This window comes from Terrapene carolina, unplaced genomic scaffold, assembly GCF_002925995.2.
Source record: "Terrapene carolina triunguis isolate 2854851 unplaced genomic scaffold, T_m_triunguis-2.0 Scaffold113, whole genome shotgun sequence".
NCBI lineage: Eukaryota > Metazoa > Chordata > Testudines > Emydidae > Terrapene > Terrapene triunguis.
The window spans coordinates 24,401,118-24,424,086 of NW_020664464.1; the positions used below are offsets into that span (position 1 = coordinate 24,401,118).

Sequence of the window (22,969 nt, forward strand, 5' to 3'; positions counted from 1 at the left end):
CGGTGTTAAAACTTGATTGTATTGGTGCCTGCCTGACACTGAACTGTTTAATTTTTAAGATTATTTTGAAAGAGAGAGAACAGCGAAAACAGCACCTGTTAGAACAGACAACGATTCCAAAAGATGATGGAGATACTGTTCATCAGTGTGAAGAATCCACAACTGAAGATCAGACACTTACTCAGGATACCAAAACAGGTATTTCCTGATGATGAATGTCTTATTTTTTTTATTGGTATGGGGGAGGCTTTTTAATTTTTTTAAAGAGCTAGGTAACTGGATACAACACTACCAATGTCACACTGCTGTGGTACTTTCTGATGAGTAGACAATACAATGTGTAGGTGGTGGTGTGGGTGTAATTGTGCTTGCTGCTTTAAAAAACTTGTACACAAGACTTGTGAATGAAATAGAGCTCAGGCCTCCACTGGGGATTTTTTAAAAGGGTTTTTTTTTGCAGAGTACAGTTCCAGCCCAACTGTTAGAGCTGATAACCCTGTGTCTGTGCTGCTGTATAATTGCGAGTCTAATTATTGTTGCCTCCTTTCTACACATGTTGGGTTTACTGTATTTGTAGCTGTCACAGCCCTGGTAAAGCTCCTCCTCCTGGATGCTCACCATGTTTGGGTTCTACCACATGGCCTGTGTGCTCTTAAGCTTCCCTTGGTGTGAGTAGGCTGCAGCATTGTGTCTTTTCTTGACCCCTCTGGCATACTTATGTGCACTGGCTCTGTCTGTTACCAGTTCATTGAAATGGGGTCCTGCCTTCCTGGGGCCCTAAGCGCAGGACTAGCATTGACACCCCCCAGACTCCCTAGAAGCTTAAGCATACCCTTTCCCAGAGCTCCAACCTTGTGGGCACTCTGGATTTATACTTGACTTCTTCATGGATTACAGACTTTGTAAGGGTTCCAGTCATTTTACTTTAGCTAGAAGAAGAAACATGCAGATGTAGAAAAAACAATAAAATATCTACACACACTTCCCTGCTCAGTTTCCTCACCATTCTGATCTAAGCCCAAAATATGCTTCAGAGAGAGGCCTCTACACTGTTAAGGATCCACTTCCTACAGCCCATGACATCTCTGAATCATGGAGTCTGTTTTGCTCCTGCAGCCAGCTTTTTGCTTCTGCTCCTGGTCTCTTCTCCCCCTTTCTGTAACCCCTGCATACAGTGCTCTTCTGCTGTCTTGCCCAAGCGTCCTCTAAAATGGCTGGTGAGTGACCCTTTTTCATAAACTTCAGTCCCTTGTGTCAGGTATCCCCACCCTGCTCTTCCCCCTCCTCACCCCCATCCATCTGCCTTGTCTGGGAAAGGATCTCTCGCTCAGATACCCACCCCCACCCCAGAATTCAGACTTGAAAAACGGGTTTGCTGTGGGTGGTAGTTGTTTGTCCAAGAGTGCTCCACGTGAATGGATGGTCAGCAAAGTTTAACAACCCTCCAGTGTTATCCTTGTGTCAAGTGCAAGAATTTCTTCTGTCAGTTCCTGTGGGTTTTAGCTCAATATGGAGGCAAAAGATAGCAGAGAAGGCAAACAAGCCCCACATTGAAAATGAAGTTGAAAGTTTGGTATAGGCATGCAGAGTCTCCAGTATCAAACAGAATTTGTAAATTGTACATAGATTGCCCAAATTGTCACATTGTAGGAGTTTCCAAGGGAAGTGTGTTACCTAGCTTGCATCTATGTCTCTAGAGAATCTCTGCCTCTCTTAGGTCATCTGATGTGTTCCTCTGCCAATATAGATCACTAACTGTTTTGTCTAGTCTGGGGTATTCAGTGGGGCTTCCACTTCCACCATTTCCAAAAGGAAACTGCTCCTCACAGGCTAATAAATCATATTGTTACTGAGGGTTTTTATATATCAGCTACATTTTCCTTTAACTGTATTCCATTATTCTCAATTAAATCTGTACAGAATAATGCGGATTATGTTATGAATATACATTTTACATTTTGAGACTTTAAATTTGAACTAAATACTTCAATTATTAAATAATTTCTCTGAAAATCTTGAACATATGAAAAGAGAATTAAACTTCCCCTGCATTTGTAATTGCATTTTTATCAATTATAATGAAGATTGAAACTATTTAACTGTTTAATAGCCAGTTTTCCAAGTGCTCCAAAAGCTACATGCTTGCTTGAATTGTTTTGGAAATTGCTGTGACCAGTGGAGGCCTGAGATAGGGTTAATTTTCCAGTTTAAAGATTGTTTGAGCAACTGTTTCCAGAAGTACAGCCCCCCTAAAATCATATGACATCAAAATTGTATGGTGCTTACAACTTTTTTTGCATGCACCTGAGGCTCACACTATGGCTCTGATATCCATCCTAAGCACCTGATCTCAGGTGTTTGGCACCACTGTTGCTTTGGGAAACCAATGTTTTAAGTTATACAGACTAAAAGTTGATCTACAATGTTGCCCACACCACATTGACAAGCTACAGAAAGTCATTTGCTCGTGTGCAGCAGGAAGCACTCTGTTGAAGCCAAAGGCTTTCCAAGCAGCCTGATATCATAGTAAGTGGGTGGCTCATGGTGATGATGTGGCCACTGAAGCTGAGTAGTACCCATGTGTTATAAGTTTGAGTCCTGCCTTTGGCAGTCTCTTGATGTGGTGTGCACATTAGTTGCTGACTGTCTACTCTTGGCCAAGGTCCTTTTAGAAATTTTACCCGGAGAGCAAAGTTTATAGTTTAAGAGCGATATGTCAAACTATTCTAAAATCCACGTGCATACTTATATTTTACTTTAGAAGTATTATCATGGAAAACAGTATTAACGAGAAGGAAGATGGAAGACTCTAGTAAACAGTAGCCTTGGGGTAATGTAATCATGCCACATGCTCCTCACCCATTCCATGAACAATAGAGTTGAGGCCAGATCTACACTAAAAAGTTAAGTTAACCCAAATATATTGTTCAGGGATGTGAAAATCCACATCCCTGATCAACGTAGTTAAGCTGCTCTAGACAATGCTAGGTCGACAGAAGAATTCTTCCATTTTCTTAGCTACTGTGTCTCAGGGAAGGTCTACGCTACAAACGCTGCATTGGTGCTGCTGCAGTGCTTAGATGAAGACGCTCTAAGCCGACTGGAGAGAGCTCTCCTGTCAGATTAGTTACTCCACCTCCAGGAGAGGCGGTAGCTATGTCAGTGGGAAAAGCTCTCCCGCTGACATAGCGCCGTCTACGCAGGGGGTTACGGTCGGTATAACTACGTTGCTCAGGAGTAGATTTTTCATACTGAAGTAAGCGTGTAGTATAGACCTGACTTCAAGGAGCTGGATTAACTATAGCGATTGAAGAACCCATCCTGTTGCTGTAATGAGTGGCTATACTTAAGTGCTGCAGCAGTGTACGTGTAGCCGTAGTGTTACCCAGGGGTTTCTGAGCCCAAAACTGTGGTAACTAATCTTCGTTTCCCAGGTGGTTTCAGGAAATAAATCAATGGGGGACCCACCTCTTCCGTCTGATAAATGATTGGTACACACGAGTGCTTTCACTCAGATTTTTTTTTTTTTTTTTTTTTTTGAGCCTGAAGTGCACATCTAAAATAGCAATAGTCTAGAGCAATCCAGACCTAGTTATCCAAAACCTGAGATGGTGATGAATGGTCAGCAGCAGGTTTCTGGTGACCAGCCTTCCTCCTAGTCGCTGGGGAGTTAGATGTCAGCCTCCTAGCTTGTAGAAATCCTCTCCGAACTTCTCCAAATACACACTCTAACTAACCTTTTTATAGGTTGCTCAAAACAAAGGACATAACTCGTAGTAACCCCTAGTGGACTAACAATTCTCCTAGCATCAGGAAGAAAACTCAGAATTCTACTTGTCACCAAAGCAACTCCTAGTCATAATAGCAAGAAACTCATGGTCATAGACTCCCAGGTCCAAGGTCAGTTATCCACACTTCCTCCCATTCTCATGAATCTGTCACTTAGTCTGTCCTTATTAGCAAAGCTGCCACTGCAGCTATTTCACATGCTTATGCAAAGCTCAAGTTATTCCTGACTTTGTGGTTTTCTCGCTTGCAGTTAATGGTGGCTAAGTGCACAAAATGGCTGTGGTTGTGTCAAGTCCAGTTCTCTCGTAACAGTAGCCTGAGTGTGAGCAAAGAAAAGAGAGTAGCTGCAACTCTCATCAGTGTCAGAATGATCAAAGTGGTTGCTGAGCATTAGGAAGTGAACCCATAATAGAAAGCCGTATTTTAACTGTTGGTGTAAAATTTACATTTTCTAATGTAAAACCATGATGCTGGTATCAGTCAAAAGAGTATTTATTTATTTATCATGAAAACTTAACAACACAAATTTCAACTGATAATAATTAATCCCATCTCTGCCAAACAAGGGATCATTTTTATCAATTTTATTTCCTAGTGATGTGTAGTTATCTAGAAAAAGGGATCTGAAGGAAATGTCAGACATTAGAAAAATTGTAGTCACATTGTCCTCTTCAAAACAGTCACAGCAAATCTCAAATTGCATTTTTTCCCTGTAAATTGCTATAGAAAAATTGAGCAGTGCACAAACTATTTATTTTTAAAATGATACTCTAACCCAAATGTGTGTAGCTCTTTTTTACAACTGTTAGAATGGAAATTCTGTGTAACCTTAACTGTGGTGGCACTACCATCCATAATATTATACTAATGCCACATTAGAGTCAGGGATAGAGATAGTGGAGCAAGTTGGAATTACTTTGTCAAGGGGTTCTCAAGTACAGCTACCCCATGAAGAGCTTGAACACTCATGAGCATAGTGAGAGTGTCTTGAAAATTGGTGTACTTCAGCAGGGGTGGGGTAGATTTTGGAATAGTGTGGGAGGATAACACCCATTAAGATGAATAGGTCAATTCACACTTCTCAGAGTTATCAGACTGTATTCATGTCCATGGAGTGATCTGATTTATCTGAGAACATTACATTGAGATGAATTAACCACTTCACACCTCTGCAATCCTCTTATACTAAAGAGTTATGCAAAGCCACTTCCCCAGTCACTGAAGTGGAATACAAGTTCTGGGCTTGTCCTACACTCCACCTTGCTTACTCCAGCTGGTAGATGTGCTTCTCACAGCCTGTCAGTTACCACCTTCCTTCTTCCCCATGGTGCCTGCAATCCTACTGGGTGGATGGAAGGAACAAGAGTAGGGGAGAGGTGGAAGTAAGGTGTTCCCAGGAAACCTTCTTGTGCCCCCCAACAGTGCCCCCTTCACTATGACCATCACCACCTCAAACAAGTGAAATTTGGTGCTCAAAAACTTTAATGGAGGGTTCAGGTTGATTGACAGTGTCTCATACCCTTCCAGAATGTCTAATACAGCTAAACTTAAACTTCTTAAAACCAGGAAATACAAAATTAAAGTACATACCAGCCCTGCACTGTCCTTCAACCTTAGCTGTTATCTTTGAGTGACGCCCTATGCAACACCTGACAGATGTCATAGCAGTTTATCTTTGCTGATGATATGGAGCTGTGGGGACACAGCATGAGTATGATAAGAGAAACGGAGAATGGTGAAGTCGCATTTAGGTTGTCATAATGAACAGCAGTTGGCTATACCTGGTGTATGCTCAACCACTTCATCTGCTCTTTCCAAGCAGCCAGTGTTGCCAGGTGTCACCACTCCCTTGAACCTTGTCCTGTAGATTCCCTCTGGAATATTACTTGCACTTACCTCTGCTCTGTAGAGCACTGTCATGTATGCTAGCAGACTGCTACAAATCCCTATGGCAAGGATAGACTGTTGTGCTCCTTTACTTGCATAACTGACATAACTTAGCCCAGAAAGCAGATGGACCTCTCCTCATTACAGTGTGAAATGTGGCAACCTGCTGCACGTAATCTCTGCAATGTAAATTCAGCTGTCCCTAACACAGGGAAGGGCAGTTGGGAGTGCATACAGATGAATGAGAATACAATTCTGTGGGACATACCACACCATGTAAAGTGGCACACTAACTTAGTCATTCCTCATATCTGTTTATCACAGGGCAGCCGTGACACTTATTATATTGCAACTTGCAGGTCCAGTGGGCAGACGTAAAGTGTTGGGAAAAGGCTGGTGTGTACCATAACTCTGTATTTCCTTTCCTGGTTTTCAAGGAACTGCCAGCCATAACTCTGCATTAACAAAGTTTTTGGGCAGTGAATTTTTATCTAATGCTGCGTCCTGTTTTCTAGTCAAACCTGTCTAAAATTGAAAGATCTGAATCTATAGGGAAAAGATTCTAAAGAACCCTGGTCATATTTTAATACTACTTGCTGGGTCGTTCACTTCAGTACTAGAAATGATCCTAATAACCCTGAAACAGGTAAAAGCAGGACTAGTAGGAACTACCTATCCTATTTCTGTGTAGGAGAGTCCTTGAGTTACATTCTCACTTTTATAGATCAGTTCAATTTTTCGTCTGTCTTTTTATAACACAAATACAACAGTTTATTTCTTTATGCTTAGACATAGCAGAAGATGTTCCCATAACCTCAGTTTCTGTGGCTCAGAGCAGTTCAGAAGTGTTCCTGGAATGTGAAGACCTCAAGGATTCTACGGAAAGTTCCTCCAGTCTAACACAACTAAACTCCAGCCTTCCAAAAATTCATAGCAGGAGATTTAGAGAGTAAGTATTTGTTAGTATTGGCACTTCCTTTGTACCGCAGTACCACAGGCAGGACATTGCTCAAATAAGGTAAGTTACGTCAGTAACGTTCTGTGAAATGCTAACTGAATTTTAAACTCACAACTCTGAATTCTTATTTTCAACTCTCCTGCAGGTTAGCACCTAATAAGTGACATCCCAGTAAGCAGCAAGTGCAGTACTAATATGTCATCAGTCAGGCTAGGAAGGCAGATCCTTTTGTGGTCACTAAACCTATTCTCCTCCTCTTCTCTGGTGATCTTGGAAGGAGGAGCAGATACTCTTAGAAACATAAACACCTTGCTTATAATGTGGAATAAATCAGTTATACAGTAAAAGCTGTTATCTGACCCTGTACCAACCAGAAAGCTCTATAAACTGGCATTTCTAATCTTCATAGAAAGTCCGGTTTATAGTCTGGTTGGCGCGGGGCCGGCAGTCTCCCAACTGGCTCTGATGGTTCCCCGGAAGGGGTGACATGTCCCTGCTGCTCCTAGGCAGAGGAATGGCCATGAGGGGTTCGGGAGGGGGTGTGGGGCTGGGGGTTGGGGCACAGGAGGGAGTGCAGGGTGTGAGCTCTGGGAGGGAGTTTGGGTGCGGCAGGGGGCTCAGGGCAGGGAGTTGGGGCACAGGAGGGGTTTCGGGATGCTGGATCCAAGGAACACTCACCTCAGGCGGCTCCCCGCAAGCGGCGACCTGTCCCTGCTGCTCTTAGGCGGAGGCGTGGCAGGCAGTTCCCGGTCAATGTGAGCTGTGGAGCCAGCACTCGGGGCGGGGCGAGGGCAGCATGCAGAGCCGCCTGTCGGGCCTCCACCTAGTAGTGGCCGAGACAGGTCACTGCTTGCAGGGAGCCGCCCGAGGTGACACCCCCCCCGATTGGGCACCCCAAAACCCCTCCCCAGCCCCATGCCCTCTCCCACACCCAAACTCCCTCCCAGAGCCTGCGTCCCAGCCCCGCACCCAAACTCCCTCCCTCTTAGTTAACCGGCATTTTTCACTTACCAGCACCCCCCATACCCTAACATGCCAGATAAAAAAGCTTTTACTGTACAGAGAGAGAGAGAGAGAGAGAGAATTAGGGCTCTTTCACCTTTCTGAAAACACTCTTATGGTTAGAATATTTCTTTGTTTTCTGCTGCCAGACAAAATGATAGAGAGGTACAAAGCAGAATGTGATTAGCAAGATGACATGTTTGTGTTGCATGGAGAAATCAAGGAGACAAGTTAGTTGCCCTTTTGTACAAACACTTCAAATGTTATGATAGCAGCTGTGTGTGCATGTTTCCTTTTAACGAGAAACTTTGGTTGTGTTTGAACAGCAGGTCAAAGATCCACTATAGGAAAAATTAAACTCTGCCATTGACATAACTGTTTAGTAAGTGTTGCTTTCATCTTCATTCTTCAAAAAGGCACCACAGCCTTTTTATGCTTCAAGATTTAGTTAATGTAAAAAAAAGTGACTTTTAATTGCCTTTTTTAAAGTGAACAAATTTCTTGGGTCCACAGCAACCCAACATTATTTCACTGAAATGGCAGATAGGTCTGGATATGCTCAGGGCTACTCAACCAAAGAGGTCTTCTATTGCTTGGTATTCAGGGTGGAGGATTCTTTTCTACATCTAGATTACATTGTTTTGGATTTTCATTGAATTGTTTTAATGGGCTTGTCCATTAAACTGTTACTGAGGTAAAACTGAAATGGTAAATAAAGTTCTTTTACCAAAAAAAAATCCCACTGAAATATAAGACTAACCAATATGAAACCTAGTTTCAGTTGTAAGGTTAGTAATGGTTAGAAATAGGGGGCCAGATCTCGCCCTTCATGGGAAGGAAGGGCAAGAAACTCTTTGGTTCCCCTTGTGGATTACCCCTGCATTCTTCTGGTGTGGGGATAGTTAGTGGGTTCCAGTATACCTCCAGAGCAAGAAAGCAAGGGGTCTGACTTGCAAAGTGCTGAGATCTGGGTGGATCTTGGATCTGTGGGGGTACAGGACCATCCATACAAAGGCCCTATGAATATGTAGCCACTTATCCCACCACTTTCTGGTAGCCTAGCTCCATGGTGCCAGGGGTTCCCTTCACTACAGCTGTCCCCCAAACCCTTTTTTAGAGTGGTTACCAGTGTTGAGGAGGTCTGGGGGAAACTTCAGTGCAGCTATCTAAGGCTATGTCTACACTAGCACCTCTGTCAATAAAATTTGTCGCTCGGGTGTGGAAACACGCGCTCCCCCAACCAACTTAACTTACACCAACATAACTTACAACAAAAGAAGTTCCAGTGTGGACAGCATTATGTCAGTGAGAGATGCTCTCCTGCCAACATAGCTGTCACTGCTCGTGGGGGTGATTTAATTATGCAGACAGGAGAGCTCTCTCCTGTTGCCATAGAGAGCTACATAGGAGACCTTACAGTGGCGCAGCTGATTCGGTACAGCTGTACTGCTGTAAGGTCTCTACTGTAGACATAGCCTAACTTTCCACACTGATTTCCACTGGGTGCTAAGAGGAATGAGGTGCATCTACTCTTTCTGTGGATCCCCCTCCACAGGCAGATCACAAAGGCATGATCTGGACCAGAGATAAGTAAAGTGGTGATACAATTGACTTCGTCCCTTGCCTTTGGCTCTTGCTCCAACTTTCAATTTGTTATAAGTGACAGTGCTATAGAAATCAACTAGCACTTCTACAATATGGTTGTGATCTCTTGATTCTTATGAGTGAAAATAGGCTGTGACCTTGGGAAAACTTTCATTAGCAAAACTAGTCTTTTATCTTGATATGCATGTCTTGGTATAACTTGATACAGGAGCCGGAGTGTCAAGAAACAAACCTCTCTGTATCTTTTAATGCACTGAAAAACCTGGAAAAAATGTTTATTGTCCTGTACATAGAGCGTGTATTTGAGAGAATGCAGTTATGTTTGCGATTGCAGAATATTTAACACTTAAACAACTGATTCTTTTTTCCAGTTACTGTAGCCAGGTACTTAGTAAAGAAGTTGATAGTTGTGTGACAGATCTTCTAAAAGAACTGGTTCGTTTCCAAGATCGCTTGTATCAGAAAGACCCAGTGAAGGCCAAGACAAAACGCAGACTTGTTATGGGGCTCAGAGAAGTTTTGAAACACCTGAAGTTGAAAAAATTGAAATGTGTCATCATCTCTCCAAACTGTGAAAAGATTCAGTCAAAGGGTAAATGTTTTACAAAAAATAGTTTTATTTTCATAAGATAAATGCTAAAACAGACTTGTTATATTGATGGTAGTACCCTTTGAGGGCCACATCTTAGGGCTGGTCTATACTTAGCCGCTAGTTCGGCGGCTGGGGATCGAACTTCCGGGTTCGATTTATCGCGTCTGGTCTGGACGCGATAAATCGAACCAGGAAGTGCTCGCCGTCGACTGCGGTACTCCATCTCAATGAGAGGAGTACCGCGGAGTCGACGGGGGAGCCTGCCTGCCCCGTGTGGACCGCGTCTGAACCGCGGTAAGTTCAAAGTAAGGTATGTCGACTTCAGCTACGTTATTCACGTAGCTGAAGTTGCGTACCTTAGTTCGAATTGGGGGGTTAGTGTAGACCAGGCCTTACACTTGGAGAAAACTGCCATGGAAGACCAGTGATTTATTGGTGCCTTCCTTGAAAAGTAAATCAGATTGTTCACTCTAAGGAATCTGAAAGCAAATGACTGGTTGGAGGACTTATCGACTTGTCATTGATGTATTGTTGAAATGTTATAAGTAACTACTGTTCAGATCACTGTCTTTGATCTGTGATCTTGAAGTGACTTAGCTTTTAAAAGTTTTCTTTTTTTGACAGCCATACTTCATCTTTAGCCACACTGCATTGTTTTATACTGTTTATAGTGGTGCTGGTATGTCAGTCCAATCTTTGTTCTTCAAATGTAATAAAATTTGGAGTTTAATAGCAGTGTTATCTGAAGATTCATGTTGATTCAAAGGGAGAATTGTCAGACTAACCTTCTAGATGAGCAGATCCTACAGTACACTATTGAGCTTCAAGTAATGTTTCTGTGCACTGCACATTCGTAAGTATTTTTTTAACACATATATTCTGGCATTTCTAAATGCTGCATCTTAAACCTGTAGCTTTTACTAAGGGACTTCTGGCAGTAATGCCTTTTAGTTATAACTGGATTGAATAAATGATACTTTTTGAATAGTCTCATTCTCTGTTCTCTGTCTGTTCCAGGTGGGTTGGATGAGACTCTACATACCATTATTGACTGTGCCTGTGAACAGAATATCCCATTTGTCTTTGCTCTCAATCGCAAAGCTCTAGGACGTTGTGTGAACAAAGCAGTGCCTGTCAGTGTGGTGGGAATTTTCAGTTATGATGGTGCTCAGGTGAGTTGAACAAAGACACTGGTTCATACCTTTAATTAGTATTACTCTGTGTGTATTATGTATACAATAAAGACCTGACTCTGAGGCAGCTAGTCAGTCAGTCTCTCTCACTCCATTTTCTGTATTTATACTCTTGACAGGTCAGTTGCTTTATAATGTTATACAAAATTAACATTTATTTCCACAGCACCTTCCTCCTTTTTGCTTTGTTCACAGATGTATTTTTGGCCAGCTGTCTGCCTCTTCTCTACCCAAATCTGCTCTTAAGGATAACAGGTATTTTAAATACCTGGTGAGAGATGTGGAGGGAGCAGCCTAGTGGCAGCCCTCCCACCCCTTTCTCTCCCCCCCCCCCCCCCCCCCCCCCCCCCAAACAACCTTGTTGCAAATTGGGAGAACTGGGGACAGAGAGGGATACTGAATGTTTATCTTTGGAAAATCATGGGAGACGGGAGAGATTTCAGAAGACTGGAAAAGGGCAAATATAGTGCCCATCTATAAAAAGGGAAATAAAAACAACCAAGGAAACTACAGACCAGTTAGTTTAACTTCTGTGCCAGGGAAGATAGTGGAGCAAGTAATTAAGGAAATCATCTGCAAACACTTGGAAGGTGGTAAGGTGATCGGGAATAGCCAGCATGGATTTGTAAAGAACAAATCATGTCAAACCAATCTGATAGCTTTCTTTGATAGGATAACGAGTCTTGTGGATAAGGGAGAAGCTGTGGATGTGGTATACCTAGACTTTAGTAAGGCATTTGATACGGTCTCGCAGGATATTCTTATCGATAAACTAGGCAAATACAACTTAGATGGGGCTACTATAAGGTGGGTGCATAACTGGCTGGATAACCATACTCAGAGAGTTGTTGTTAATGGTTCCCAATCCTGCTGGAAAGATATAACAAGTGGGGTTCCGCAGGGGTCTGTTTTGGGACCGGCTCTGTTCAATATCTTCATTAACGACTTAAATATTGGCATAGAAAGTACGCTTATTAAGTTTGCAGATGATACCAAACTGGGAGAGATTGCAACTGCTTTGGAGGACAGGGTCATAATTCAAAATGGTCTGAGGTAAACAGGATGAAGTTTAACAAAGACAAATGCAAAGTGCTCCACTTAAGAAGGAAAAATCAGTTTCACACATACAGAATGGGACGAGACTGTCTCGGAAGGAGTACGGCAGAAAGGGATCTAGGGGTTATAGTGGACCACAAGCTAAATATGAGTCAACAGTGTGATGCTGTTGCAAAAAAAAGCAAACATGATTCTGGGATGTATTAACAGGTGTGTTGTTGTGAACACGACACGAGAAGTCATTCTTCCGCCCTACTCTGCGCTGGTTAGGCCTCAACTGGAGTATTGTGTCCAGTTCTGGGCACCGCATTTCAAGAAAGATGTGGAGAAATTGGAGAGGGTCCAGAGAAGAGCAACAAGCATGATTAAAGGTCTAGAGAATATGACCTATAAAGGAAGGCTGAAAGAATTGGGTTTGTTTAGTTTGGAAAAGAGAAGACAGAGGGGACATGATAGCAGTTTTCAGGTATCTAAAAGGGTGTCATAAGGAGGAGGGAGAAAACTTGTTCACCTTAGTCTCTAAGGATAGAACAGGGGTAGGCAACCTATGGCATATGTGTCCTGGCCACTGGTCCGGGGGGCTCTGCATTTTACATTAATTTTAAATGAAGCTGCTTAAACATTTTAAAAACCTTATTTACTTTACATACAACAATAGTTTAGTTATATATTATAGACTTCTAGAAAGAGAAGTTCTAAAAACGTTAAAATGTATTACTGGCACATGAAACCTTAAATTAGAGTGAATAAATGAAGACTTGGCACACCACTTCTGAAGGATTGCCGACCCCTGGGATAGAACAAGAAGCAATGGGCTTAAACTGCAGCAAGGGAGGTTTAGGTTGGACATTAGGAAAAAGTTCCTAACTGTCAGGGTGGTTAAACACACGAATAAATTGCCTAAGGAGGTTGTGGAATCTCCATCTCTGGAGATATTTAAGAGTAGGTTAGATAAATGTCTATCAGGGATGGTCTAGACAGTATTTGGTCCTGCCGTGAGGGCAGGGGACTGGACTCGATGACCTCTCGAGGTCCCTTCCAGTCCTAGAATCTATGAATCTATGTTGTTAAGAGTCACTTGAAAATCTAGAATAATCTTCCTCTTCTGGCTGGTAGAATATTAGTTTGAATGAAACTTTGCCGGAAAGGGGGGACTACATTTTCAAACTGGTACATAATAAAAATAGTATTTATAACACATTAAGTTCAAAGCACTCTATAAAAACACTATAGCTGTACGTGTCAGGTGTGTGGCTAAAACCACATGTTGCTTAAAAATGTACCTTTGAGTTCCTCATGCATCAGAAAGTCTCTTGATGTATTTCCCTGTTATCATTAGCCAAAACAAGATAAGTTACTAAACAAAATCCAAGTACGTGGTTTATTCTGTTTTGCCTGCTTGTGTGCTTATTTAATATTCTGAGTAGAAGGGGTGCAAAAACTGTACCCTACATCTTTACACACTTCAACAGAGAAATATGGTTTAAGCCATAATAGTGTTTCATGGTCTCTTATCACTTGCTTCTCTCCTACTTTTTTTCCACGTTAGGACCACTTTCACAAAATGGTAGAACTGACAATGGAAGCCAGGCATGCATACAAAGATATGGTGGCAGCTTTAGAGGAAGAGGCAGCTGAAGGGGGAGGAAGTGAAAAACACAGCACAACCTTAACCACTCAATATGGAGAGAAGAGCTTGTCCGAGACCGGTAAAATGCCCCATGTGGAATCTGATGAGGATGTACCAAATTACAGTGAGTGTTCAGTGGTTTATTCTTTGTGTTCAATCAGTTTTCCTTCCTTTGTAGTAAATTCTCCTCTGATCAGAATCTTCCTGAGGCAGTGCAGACTAAAGATGTCTGGTTAGGAAGGGCAAACATATCACTTTGGGCTGTGACCTTAGCAGACTTCATGAATTGAAGTCAGACCTGGTTGCTGTTTGGATGGGAGACATCTAAAGAAAACCTAGTTTTTCATGAAGTTTTATTGTTTACACAGCAAAAGCTTTGCATGGGCTAGACTACGCTGGATTTAATCCAGCTAGCGCAGGTAGTAATCGCAATGAAGTCAGCATAGAGCAGGCTAGCAAGCCAAGTGTACTCCGGGTCTGTGCTGGGCTTACGCTACCTGCGCTGAAGCCCATGATGCGCTGTTTTCACTACTTGGGCCTGGTCTACACTACCCCCCCACTTCGGACTAAGGTACGCAAATTCAGCTACGTTAATAACGTAGCTGAATTCGAAGTACCTTAGTCCGAACTTACCGCGGGTCCAGACGCGGCAGGAAGGCTCCTCCGTCGATGCCGCGTACTCCGCTCGCCGAGCTGGAGTACCGGCGTCGACGGCGAGCACTTCCGGGATCGATTTATCGCGTCTTAACCAGACGCGATAAATCGATCCCAGAACATCGATTGCCTGCCGCCGGACCCTCCGGTAAGTGTAGACGTACCCTAAGTTACCCACGCTAGCTGAGTTTGTTAGCTCCGGTAGGCTAACCTGTGCACAGCTTTTGCTATGTAGATGAATGTATCCTTTGTAGATGACACTCTTCCTTTAAATAATTTCTGAAATAGTCCACCTGGTGGTAGATGGCATATGCTGCTCTTTCAGATAAGACTTGTAACAGAACTCCTGACCATAGTGGCTAAAATTCCACTGGCACTTGTAAGACTAATTGGCCCAAGCAGACTGGCTAAATTCTGGTTAAATAGTTTGACAGTTTGCTACTACAGCTTCAGTTGAGTAAGATTCTTCTTTCTGTCCTAAACTATTTCTATGCTGTATGAAGGCCTTCAACCCTATAGGTAACTGCATTTGCAGCACTGAAGGAATGATCCCTTTTTGTGTATAACTTTGTGTGTCCATATTAGGATCTGTAAATAAAATGTGCTTATGATATAGCATTAGAAAGTTATTCATCAGATCATTACTTTGAAACAGCAGTAGGCAAACGGGTCTGTATCAGTTCCTAGAATGTGGCAAGTAACAGGGTTAGATAAGTTGAAACTTCTCCAGCGGGACTGTCTTCCAGCAGGTGCTGCAAAATGTGTTGGCTTAAGAGTCCCTTACATGCTGATTTCTCCCTCAGTTCTCACGTTATCCTTCATACTGGGAGATTGAGCATTTCAGTGCTTAAGTAGGGTTGTCTATGAATACTAAACTTGGGGCGGGTGGGAACCTCTGGGAGAAATTAAAGTGACTTTCATACTAATATGCTGTTCTTTGTTTATAGTCAAAATCTGGAAGAGAAAGCTTGAGGAGGAGTATAACCCTTATGCCTTGGAATTAGAAAAGATTGCAACTACTGAAATGCTGACCTTGAATTTAGAAGAGCCTCAGTAAAGCTGGATCATATTTTATTGGGCCTTATTACTTTTTACATAGATATGTAAATACTGAATTATCTAAAATCAGTGGTCCATCTAAGCTGCGAGGTGTAGCAAATAAAGTGTAATCTAGGAAACGTCTAAAGTTGGCTAAGAAGACTATTCTGATCTCACTTAAAATGCACACTGGAATGCATGAAACATTGGCTGATGCTTACAGGTTTCTGTGTACTTGACTGGTTGCTAAAGCTGCTGCTGCTTCATTCTTTGTATTAGAGAATTAATTTGAAGGGAGGGGAAACTGTTTTAACCCAGGACCACTTATGTATTAAAACAAGCCCATTCCTTCCTTGTTTTTAAGGGTTTTACTGCTGGTGTCTGGTGCCACAAGTAGAGCTAGCCAGAAAACAAAACCTCAACATTTGTTTGAGAGACAAATTCTGAAAACCTTCATTTTGGGAGAATATTTCATCTTGCTGGTCGTCTGCCTGGAAGGCTCTTGTTAATTTCACTTTCTCTCTGCAGGCAGAAAGTGAGATCGACAAGAACCTTCCAGGTGGGAGCAATCACTTTCATTTGCCCAAGGGAAAATTGAAATTTTCTTGGAAAAACTGGAAACTTTCTGCTGGAATGATTTTCTGAGGGAAAATAGCTTCCCCCTCCCCCCCTCAAAAAATTCAACCAGCTCTACCTTCAAGTCAAGCTTCCTTCCCTTGGGGCATGCAGCAGCTGGGAGGGGGACAGGGGTAATGAGTCATGAAATTCCTGAGAGATGGGGAAGCTGGTAAAGTTAAAATGGACCACAAAGAAGATTCCTGCCCTAGAGAACACTTAAGTTCTGATACAGATAGAGCCCTTTTGCTGGCAGAGGTTAGGAATGCTTCAGGGAAAGAGGTGGGCCAGCCTGTTCCTGCCCCTTCTCTCCTCTTACAGAATTTCTTCTCCTTGCCTTAGGAGTACCACAGCTTGGAGGAAGCAGTGCTATAGCAATGGTACTGAATTCTGCAGGGAAGGGCAACTGCTTTCTTCAAAATGCACCTGCTGCCTGCATTTTCTTTAGCTGTTGTCCAGCTGCCTCAGCCAAACCCCAAGGGCAGCCATTTGTGTACCCTTGTTGCATAAGGGAGAATTATACAGCAATGTGCTTGGTTGCATAAACACAGTATGTGAGGTCTTAGCCCTTCCCATCAGAAGAATTTGTCAGTCTTGTTGCTACTGTTTTTTGTGTACAATTGTGAATTTTGATTCAGATAATGAAGTCTTAATTTGAGGGAAAAGATCTAATATGTTAGAGCCAAGACTGACTGTATATAATTGTGTATCAAATGTAGAGAAGTTTTCTGAAGACAGGCTTAATTTACTTTTGATATTGAGACTTTTTTAAACTTGACATGTACCTGGTTGTGGTAGAGCACTTTTGTGGGAGGTTTCTTTTATAAATAGCAATGCTTATATATTTTTAGAATGAAGATGGCACACTTAATGGAGAGGGCCAAATTGTGCAGTAGAGTATTCAGATTTTTATAAGGGTGAAAACGAAAATTAGATTTCTGATTTCAATGTGTGCAAAATAAAATGGTTGTAAATCCCAGGTGCAACTAGTACCTCTGTGTAGTCTGCCATGCGCGGCTTCTAAATGCTCAGAGCAACTTTCATTTCAGCTTCTCGAGCACAGTGCTCCTGAAAATCAGGTGCCGGGGGAGTGTCACAGGTAAGCCAAAAGCAAGAGGTAATATCAAGTGTCAACCTTGAAATGATTTTTGAAGTATAAAACTGATGACATTTTATAGCATCATGTGGTTAGAGCGTAGCTAATGCTTGAGATTGATGTGTGAGACACAATCTTATGCTTTGGGGAGTAAAGTCAGTAAAGGATACAAAGCAGCTCTGCTTTGACACTGAGTTGATCACTGGATGTGAGATCTTTCTACTTTTCCATAATTGCAGCTGACCTTAACTTGACTTTGGGAGTGGGGAGAGTCCAGAGCTGAGAGATGATTTGGGCTGGCAATAGACATTCCTGGCCCAGTAGGAGGTTGCTGTGTACTCACAGCAATGCAAACTTATGTATGCACTATGCTATTAGAATGTTTATAGCTGCAAATACCACTACAGGAGAGGCTTTGGTTTAGTTTGGATTTTTTTGGTGCATTTTTGGGGGGGGGGGGGGGGGGGGGAGAGACAGCAGGTTGGGCCGGTGCACTGTTCAGGCTAAACTTTCCACTGCATCATGGAAAGGGTGCCGGCAGCTAGGTTTTTGCATTATACAACTTCCAGAAGGCAGAAGTGCAGATGATAGAGAATCTGTACGCTTGAGGGTTGCTACTCTGCAGAGATCATTTTGCACTTCCATGAAAGTGCATGAACATGACTGTTAGCCAAGTCCTAATGCTAGCATCCTTAGCAGTTTTCATTGTAACAAACGTAGGGAGTTACTTACCCTTGCCCTCCCTAAGAAACCCACTGTGTGTATGATAAGAGCTGTTGAAAGCAGAATTAGTGTGGAAGATGATTAAGCAGTGAATAGACATTTGTCCTTCAAAATAGTTTCTGAGGGGTTGAAGTGTTTAATCTCATTATCACTCAGCCATCCCCTTTTAAGACAGTTCTGTGGACAACTTAGTAAGAGAATCTCTGCACGACCCTCCCCCCCCCTCCTTCTAGTCCTGTTGCTTAGTTTCCAAAGTGTTTTACAGTGTGCATTGCCACAATGTGCTCTGCTTCCTGCAGCTAGTTTGAGAATCTATCTTAAGTTAAAGCTAGCCTCACTGCTAACCAGCTCCCTCTGCTGGGCCAACAGCCAGTCACAATTTCTACACATTTAATTTTCAGTACTATCACCTGATAGTAGTTTCCTCCCCATAGTGTCCACTTTTTTGTGAGGATGGGAGCGGGGCAGAAAGGCCTGCAGTGTGCTGAATTACAGCCTAGGCAATTGTAAAGGCTTCCTTTCTCCTTGATACTTTGGGTCACTGAGTGGGGCAGCTCTTGCTGATGTAGCACAGCAGTAGCATACATCTTTGTGCTTGGTCTCTCTCTTGCTTTTTTAACAGGTAAAGCAGCAGTATTTTTAAAAATTGATTATCTTCAGTGCTACTGCAATAGACCTTAATAGCAAAGGGCAGTAAGGTCACTTGTAGTCTTGGGTAGGAAGAGGAATTGGCCTATTTGCTCAAATTATGCACAGGCAGGTGAAGTGTAAAGTAACCTAAACTGAGGGTAATGCTCTGAGAACAACTTCCTGATAGCTCCTCTGACATACCTGCCTACTGCGAAGTACAATAATATAACTTCATTTCTCTAAAGGCTGGGTGTAATTCAAGTGTTTCTCTTTGTTAGCCATTGCACTCCAGCATAGCAGTAGTCTTAGCAAAGCCTCTGATCACAGCTCCTTTAGGACTTCAATAGTGCAAAATCAGGCCCTTCCTTTTGCTTATTTGTGCACCCAACCTTTTGCTCCAGGAATGTCACTTAGTGTATCAAACTTTTTGAAGTGGGAAGACTTCGATGGTCCTCTTTCAAAACTGTCTGGGGATAGAGGGCATTTTTTCCTCACAGCCCAGGCCCAGTGGAGTTGCCTCCTCTTCCATGGGCAAGAGAAGAGCCAGATGGGATTGGAAAAGAATAGTCCCATCTTCGAGGGGAGCGAAGCCAGAAGGACAGTGCGCCAGTTGGAAGACCATGCTTCAGCTCCTACAGCCTGCACCAGCAGTCATGCCTCTGACTGTAGAGCTCAACTACCTCATGGATGGAAGGCACAGGACACAGCTCAACTGCTACCAATTCCAGAGAGTGGTAAGGGGCCTTCAGACCCACCTTCCTCTCCCTGCTGCCACCTGTAACACCCTTCTGCCCCTGGCAATCGGGCTCAACAATTCTAGCTGGTAAATTTTTACCTGAAAGATTAACCTTTCTTACTTCACAGGCAGCCAAGCCTAGGCTGGCATCTCACAGTGAAAACTCAGGCCAAAAAACTAAATATGAACTATCAAAAGTGCCCCTGCATGCTTTCACAAGCAGTGCTAACATGGGTGGACAGTATTTCAAGTATGGTCCTTCTCAACCTAAAAATCACATGGCTTCTCCGTGAGGTAGGGAGAGGGGCGATTTAAATCTGTTTTAGGCAAGTATATGGGACTTTGATCCTTAGGATCAGATGCTGAGATAAATCTATTTGTTGACAGCTGGAAACTGAACTTAAGTATGGACTTTACACCAGCCAGTAGATTAACTACCATGTTAAATAAAACCCAGAAGGGTTTTATTGTAGGTATATTAAATGTCCAAGCAAAAAAGCCAAGTGTCTGGAGTGTACTGTGCTTAGCATGTTACGAATCTTCCTTTTTTTGATGAATCCTAACATGAAATGCTTCCTTAAGGCAACCAACTTATTCCAGTTCCATGATGTCATAAAACATGACCTTTGAACCACATTCTGCTCCTCACTGCACTATCCAGATTGAAAGTGGATGTGGGGAGCTCTCTCACACAAGACGTCGTATTGTACTTTTAATTCAGAAGGTAGGCCTCACGCATGTCAGTGTGTAAATTCTGTAAGTAAATTAGAAATATTGCTCTTCAGTTAGGCGTCCAAGTTCAGTCCTTCTGAGCACTGACAGTCTCAGGGCAGAATAGTCATGTCTACTGTACTGAGACTGCCTTCATCAAATTCTTCATATTAGTCATCCAGGCTTTTGCCAAAAGAAAGGAAATGGCATTGGCTAAGTCTTCTCCGGGGCGGATGTCCATGTCCTGCTTCCCACCCTGGAGGCGCATGGCTATGAAAATCCCATTGTAATGGGTCTGTGGACTCTAGATAAATTTCCAGGCTGTGCCAAAACTGAGTTACTTTCTTCAGGCAATAAGGTCCACCGAGCTAGCCCACCCTACAGCCAATTTCTATCTCAATTCTGAAGGATCCACTTAACATTCAAGGACTTAAATTTTACTTAATAAGGACAAGCCCACCATACTTTGCTTGGAGAAATTGTTGTTTTTCCTCAAAGTATATTTAACAATCTGTGACTTAAAGTAGATTTGAAGTTATCCTGGCTATGGAAGTGCTTTTCAGGTATGGGGTATTCCCCTGCTGCCAGGTCTGGTCCCCAAGCTCCGGGCAGGCTGAAGTACCATTGTAAAAGATCTGTAGAGCTTGTTGCTCAAAGAAAGGAATTCTTCAGCTAAGTGTGGAAAAGTTTTATTTTGTATACATTCAGGGTTATGGAGAGAATACAATACTTTTTAAATGACCATTCCCAGCACAATCAAGTCAAAGCTTTTATATAAAAAGTGAGGCGTTTCTGTGCAATGCTAACAGTGGAAATTTTGAGGAAAAGAGAAGAACAATGAAACATCTCAAACTTTTTATTGATCCTTTGCAGAAAGATAAAACTTATTTTAAAACAAAACAGGACAAGTAGGTCCCCAAAATTTGACTGGCTACCTCACTGTTAAGTCTGCAAATGTTTACTAGGAATAATAAACAATCCTGGTATCACATTAGCCCTTTATCAATTGCTGAATATTTGTTTAGAGATGTTTAGCATAAATCAGACGATCTTCCACAGTACCAAATATTATTTATATTTTGTAGCTCATTGTGTGCTGTGCTTTACATTATGCTAACTATATTGAGTCCAGTAAATATTTATTTACTGTACCTTATAACTAGTCAAGTTGTTTGGTACAGGAAAACTTATATAATTAACAGAAATTTAACTTTTGAAAACAACCTTAGTTTTCAATTTAAAGTCTCTCTAATTCATGAAAAGTATTAATGTCCATGATGAAATCACAGTAGTTTCTCTTTAAAATACTATTGTAGCTTTGCTGCCTACTTATGCAAACAAGGAAAGTGAATTTGCCCAGCCCAAAAAGGAATGTTCTTTAAAATGCCAGAATGGACTTTCAAGGTAAACCTTATTCTCCCCTGTTACTTTTCTGAAAAACATTTAAAATATAAGTGATCCAAATCCTTGTTACATCCCCACTGCTTTAATACATTCACATGTTATAAGAGCATCACAATCAAAGTTACCTCATCTGCTTAAAACAGGATTTAGGGGTTTCATTACAATGTTTGAGCACCACAAGTCTCAGTAGGAACACACTCTGTTCCTCAATAACTAGCAGAAAAAGAACTGATATCAGGTTGTTCAAAGTGGGTAGGGGAGTTGTCTTGGTAGTAGATAAAATGTTCTTCAGTGCAATGAGGAAATCCTGCTTTGCCTAAATTTTCAGAAGATTTTCCTGAACAGCAAGCCCCACGGCCAGCTACTGTAGCTGCTGAATCCTTTTTCAGATATGCTGGTTAGAGTACTGGAAGCCTCATTTTGCAGACATTTCCCTGTCTCTGTTCATTAGGGGGTGTCTTTCTTCTTGCAACTCTCCTAAATGAACAAGACAGTTTCATTTTACTTTAGAAAACTAAATTAATATTTTCATATTAAACAAGCTGGTTTTATTTAAAGCCAGCCCTCTGAGCTAGCAGTAGATCTATCAAGCTGAATTGCCATACCCTTAAGCGTATGTTATCTCTTAATGACTGAACCTGCTCTTTCCTCAACCTCAAGACCAGAAGCATTGGACCAGATTCTTGGTTGCATGTAGCCACTTCAGACTAGTGGTGCAGAGGGGCAATAAAGCCAGCTTAAGGGACATATATGCACAGTCTTTGGTGTCGGGGGTAAAAGGGATCAGTCAGGAAGCATCCCTGTGGCTCCAGCTTTCCTCAGGAGCCATAACAGCCCCTTGGGCATTACTTACAGTAAGCCCCTGGTCTGTACACTTTCTAGAGAAAGGAATAGATGTAAAAGTAGTGGAAAGCCACTTGAGATCCCCACCTTGGTCCTTAATCAAGGAAAGTTGGGCCTACTGATAGTACTATCCATTTCATAAAGTCAAAGGGGAGGAAGAAAGAAAATGTGCTCACACTTCACTGATTTGTCTTGGTTCTAAGGTGGACTTTGAGTTGATGACAACATATCCAGGTATGATTCAAGTGGATGGAGACAGTTTGGTGTCATCTATAGGAGCCTAGGCTTAGTTCCCAGCATCAACCCCTAAGGTACTAGATCTTAAAACACCAGAGGAAGGCAATTTTTGTCTAGAAGTAACTGAATGACAAGCAGGCACTACTGTACATGGACTACAAATGGAATCCTATCCTGCTTTGTCCAGTATCGTGGCAAGTCAAAAATAAGGATTTTCAGGCTCATCCCACTCGCTCACTAAAGCAGCATAGCGCATGACAACATGCATGTCAAGAAACTTACCCAGGTCGTCTTCCAATTTTGCATCATTGCATGATGTTCACTGACTGCACTTTTCCAGCTGTCGTATTCCTTTACCCATCCAGCCTGACCAGTACTATCTGAAAATTGTAAGTAATGAAACAAGCTATATGAATAGGCTGTGATCAAATAGATGAGCATCTGCCATTGACTTCAGGGTCAGCTTTGAAAAACATCTAGTTAACATTAGTGGATAGATTCTGGAGAGAATGATGGTTGGGCAGCTGGTGCTCTCTCAATCCCCAGAATCAGTAGGCACCTGAACACAGG

The 22,969-nt window shown here is 42.3% G+C and overlaps 1 protein-coding gene across 3 annotated transcripts in view; it reads left to right on the forward strand.

Annotated features, from left to right (window-relative positions):
• SECISBP2 (SECIS binding protein 2) overlaps nt 1-17,008 on the forward strand; it is a 43,902-nt gene extending 26,894 nt beyond the window's left edge. For all 3 annotated transcript variants that reach the window (XM_026652426.2, XM_026652427.1, XM_026652428.1), the window contains 6 exons: nt 60-198; nt 6,466-6,625; nt 9,613-9,833; nt 10,851-11,005; nt 13,632-13,836; nt 15,314-17,008. In XM_026652426.2, coding sequence (XP_026508211.1) covers nt 60-198; nt 6,466-6,625; nt 9,613-9,833; nt 10,851-11,005; nt 13,632-13,836; nt 15,314-15,423 — 990 coding nt within the window. In that variant the 3' untranslated portion in view covers nt 15,424-17,008. The remainder of the gene's footprint in view (nt 1-59; nt 199-6,465; nt 6,626-9,612; nt 9,834-10,850; nt 11,006-13,631; nt 13,837-15,313) is intronic.
• Nucleotides 17,009-22,969: the final 5,961 nt, after the last annotated feature.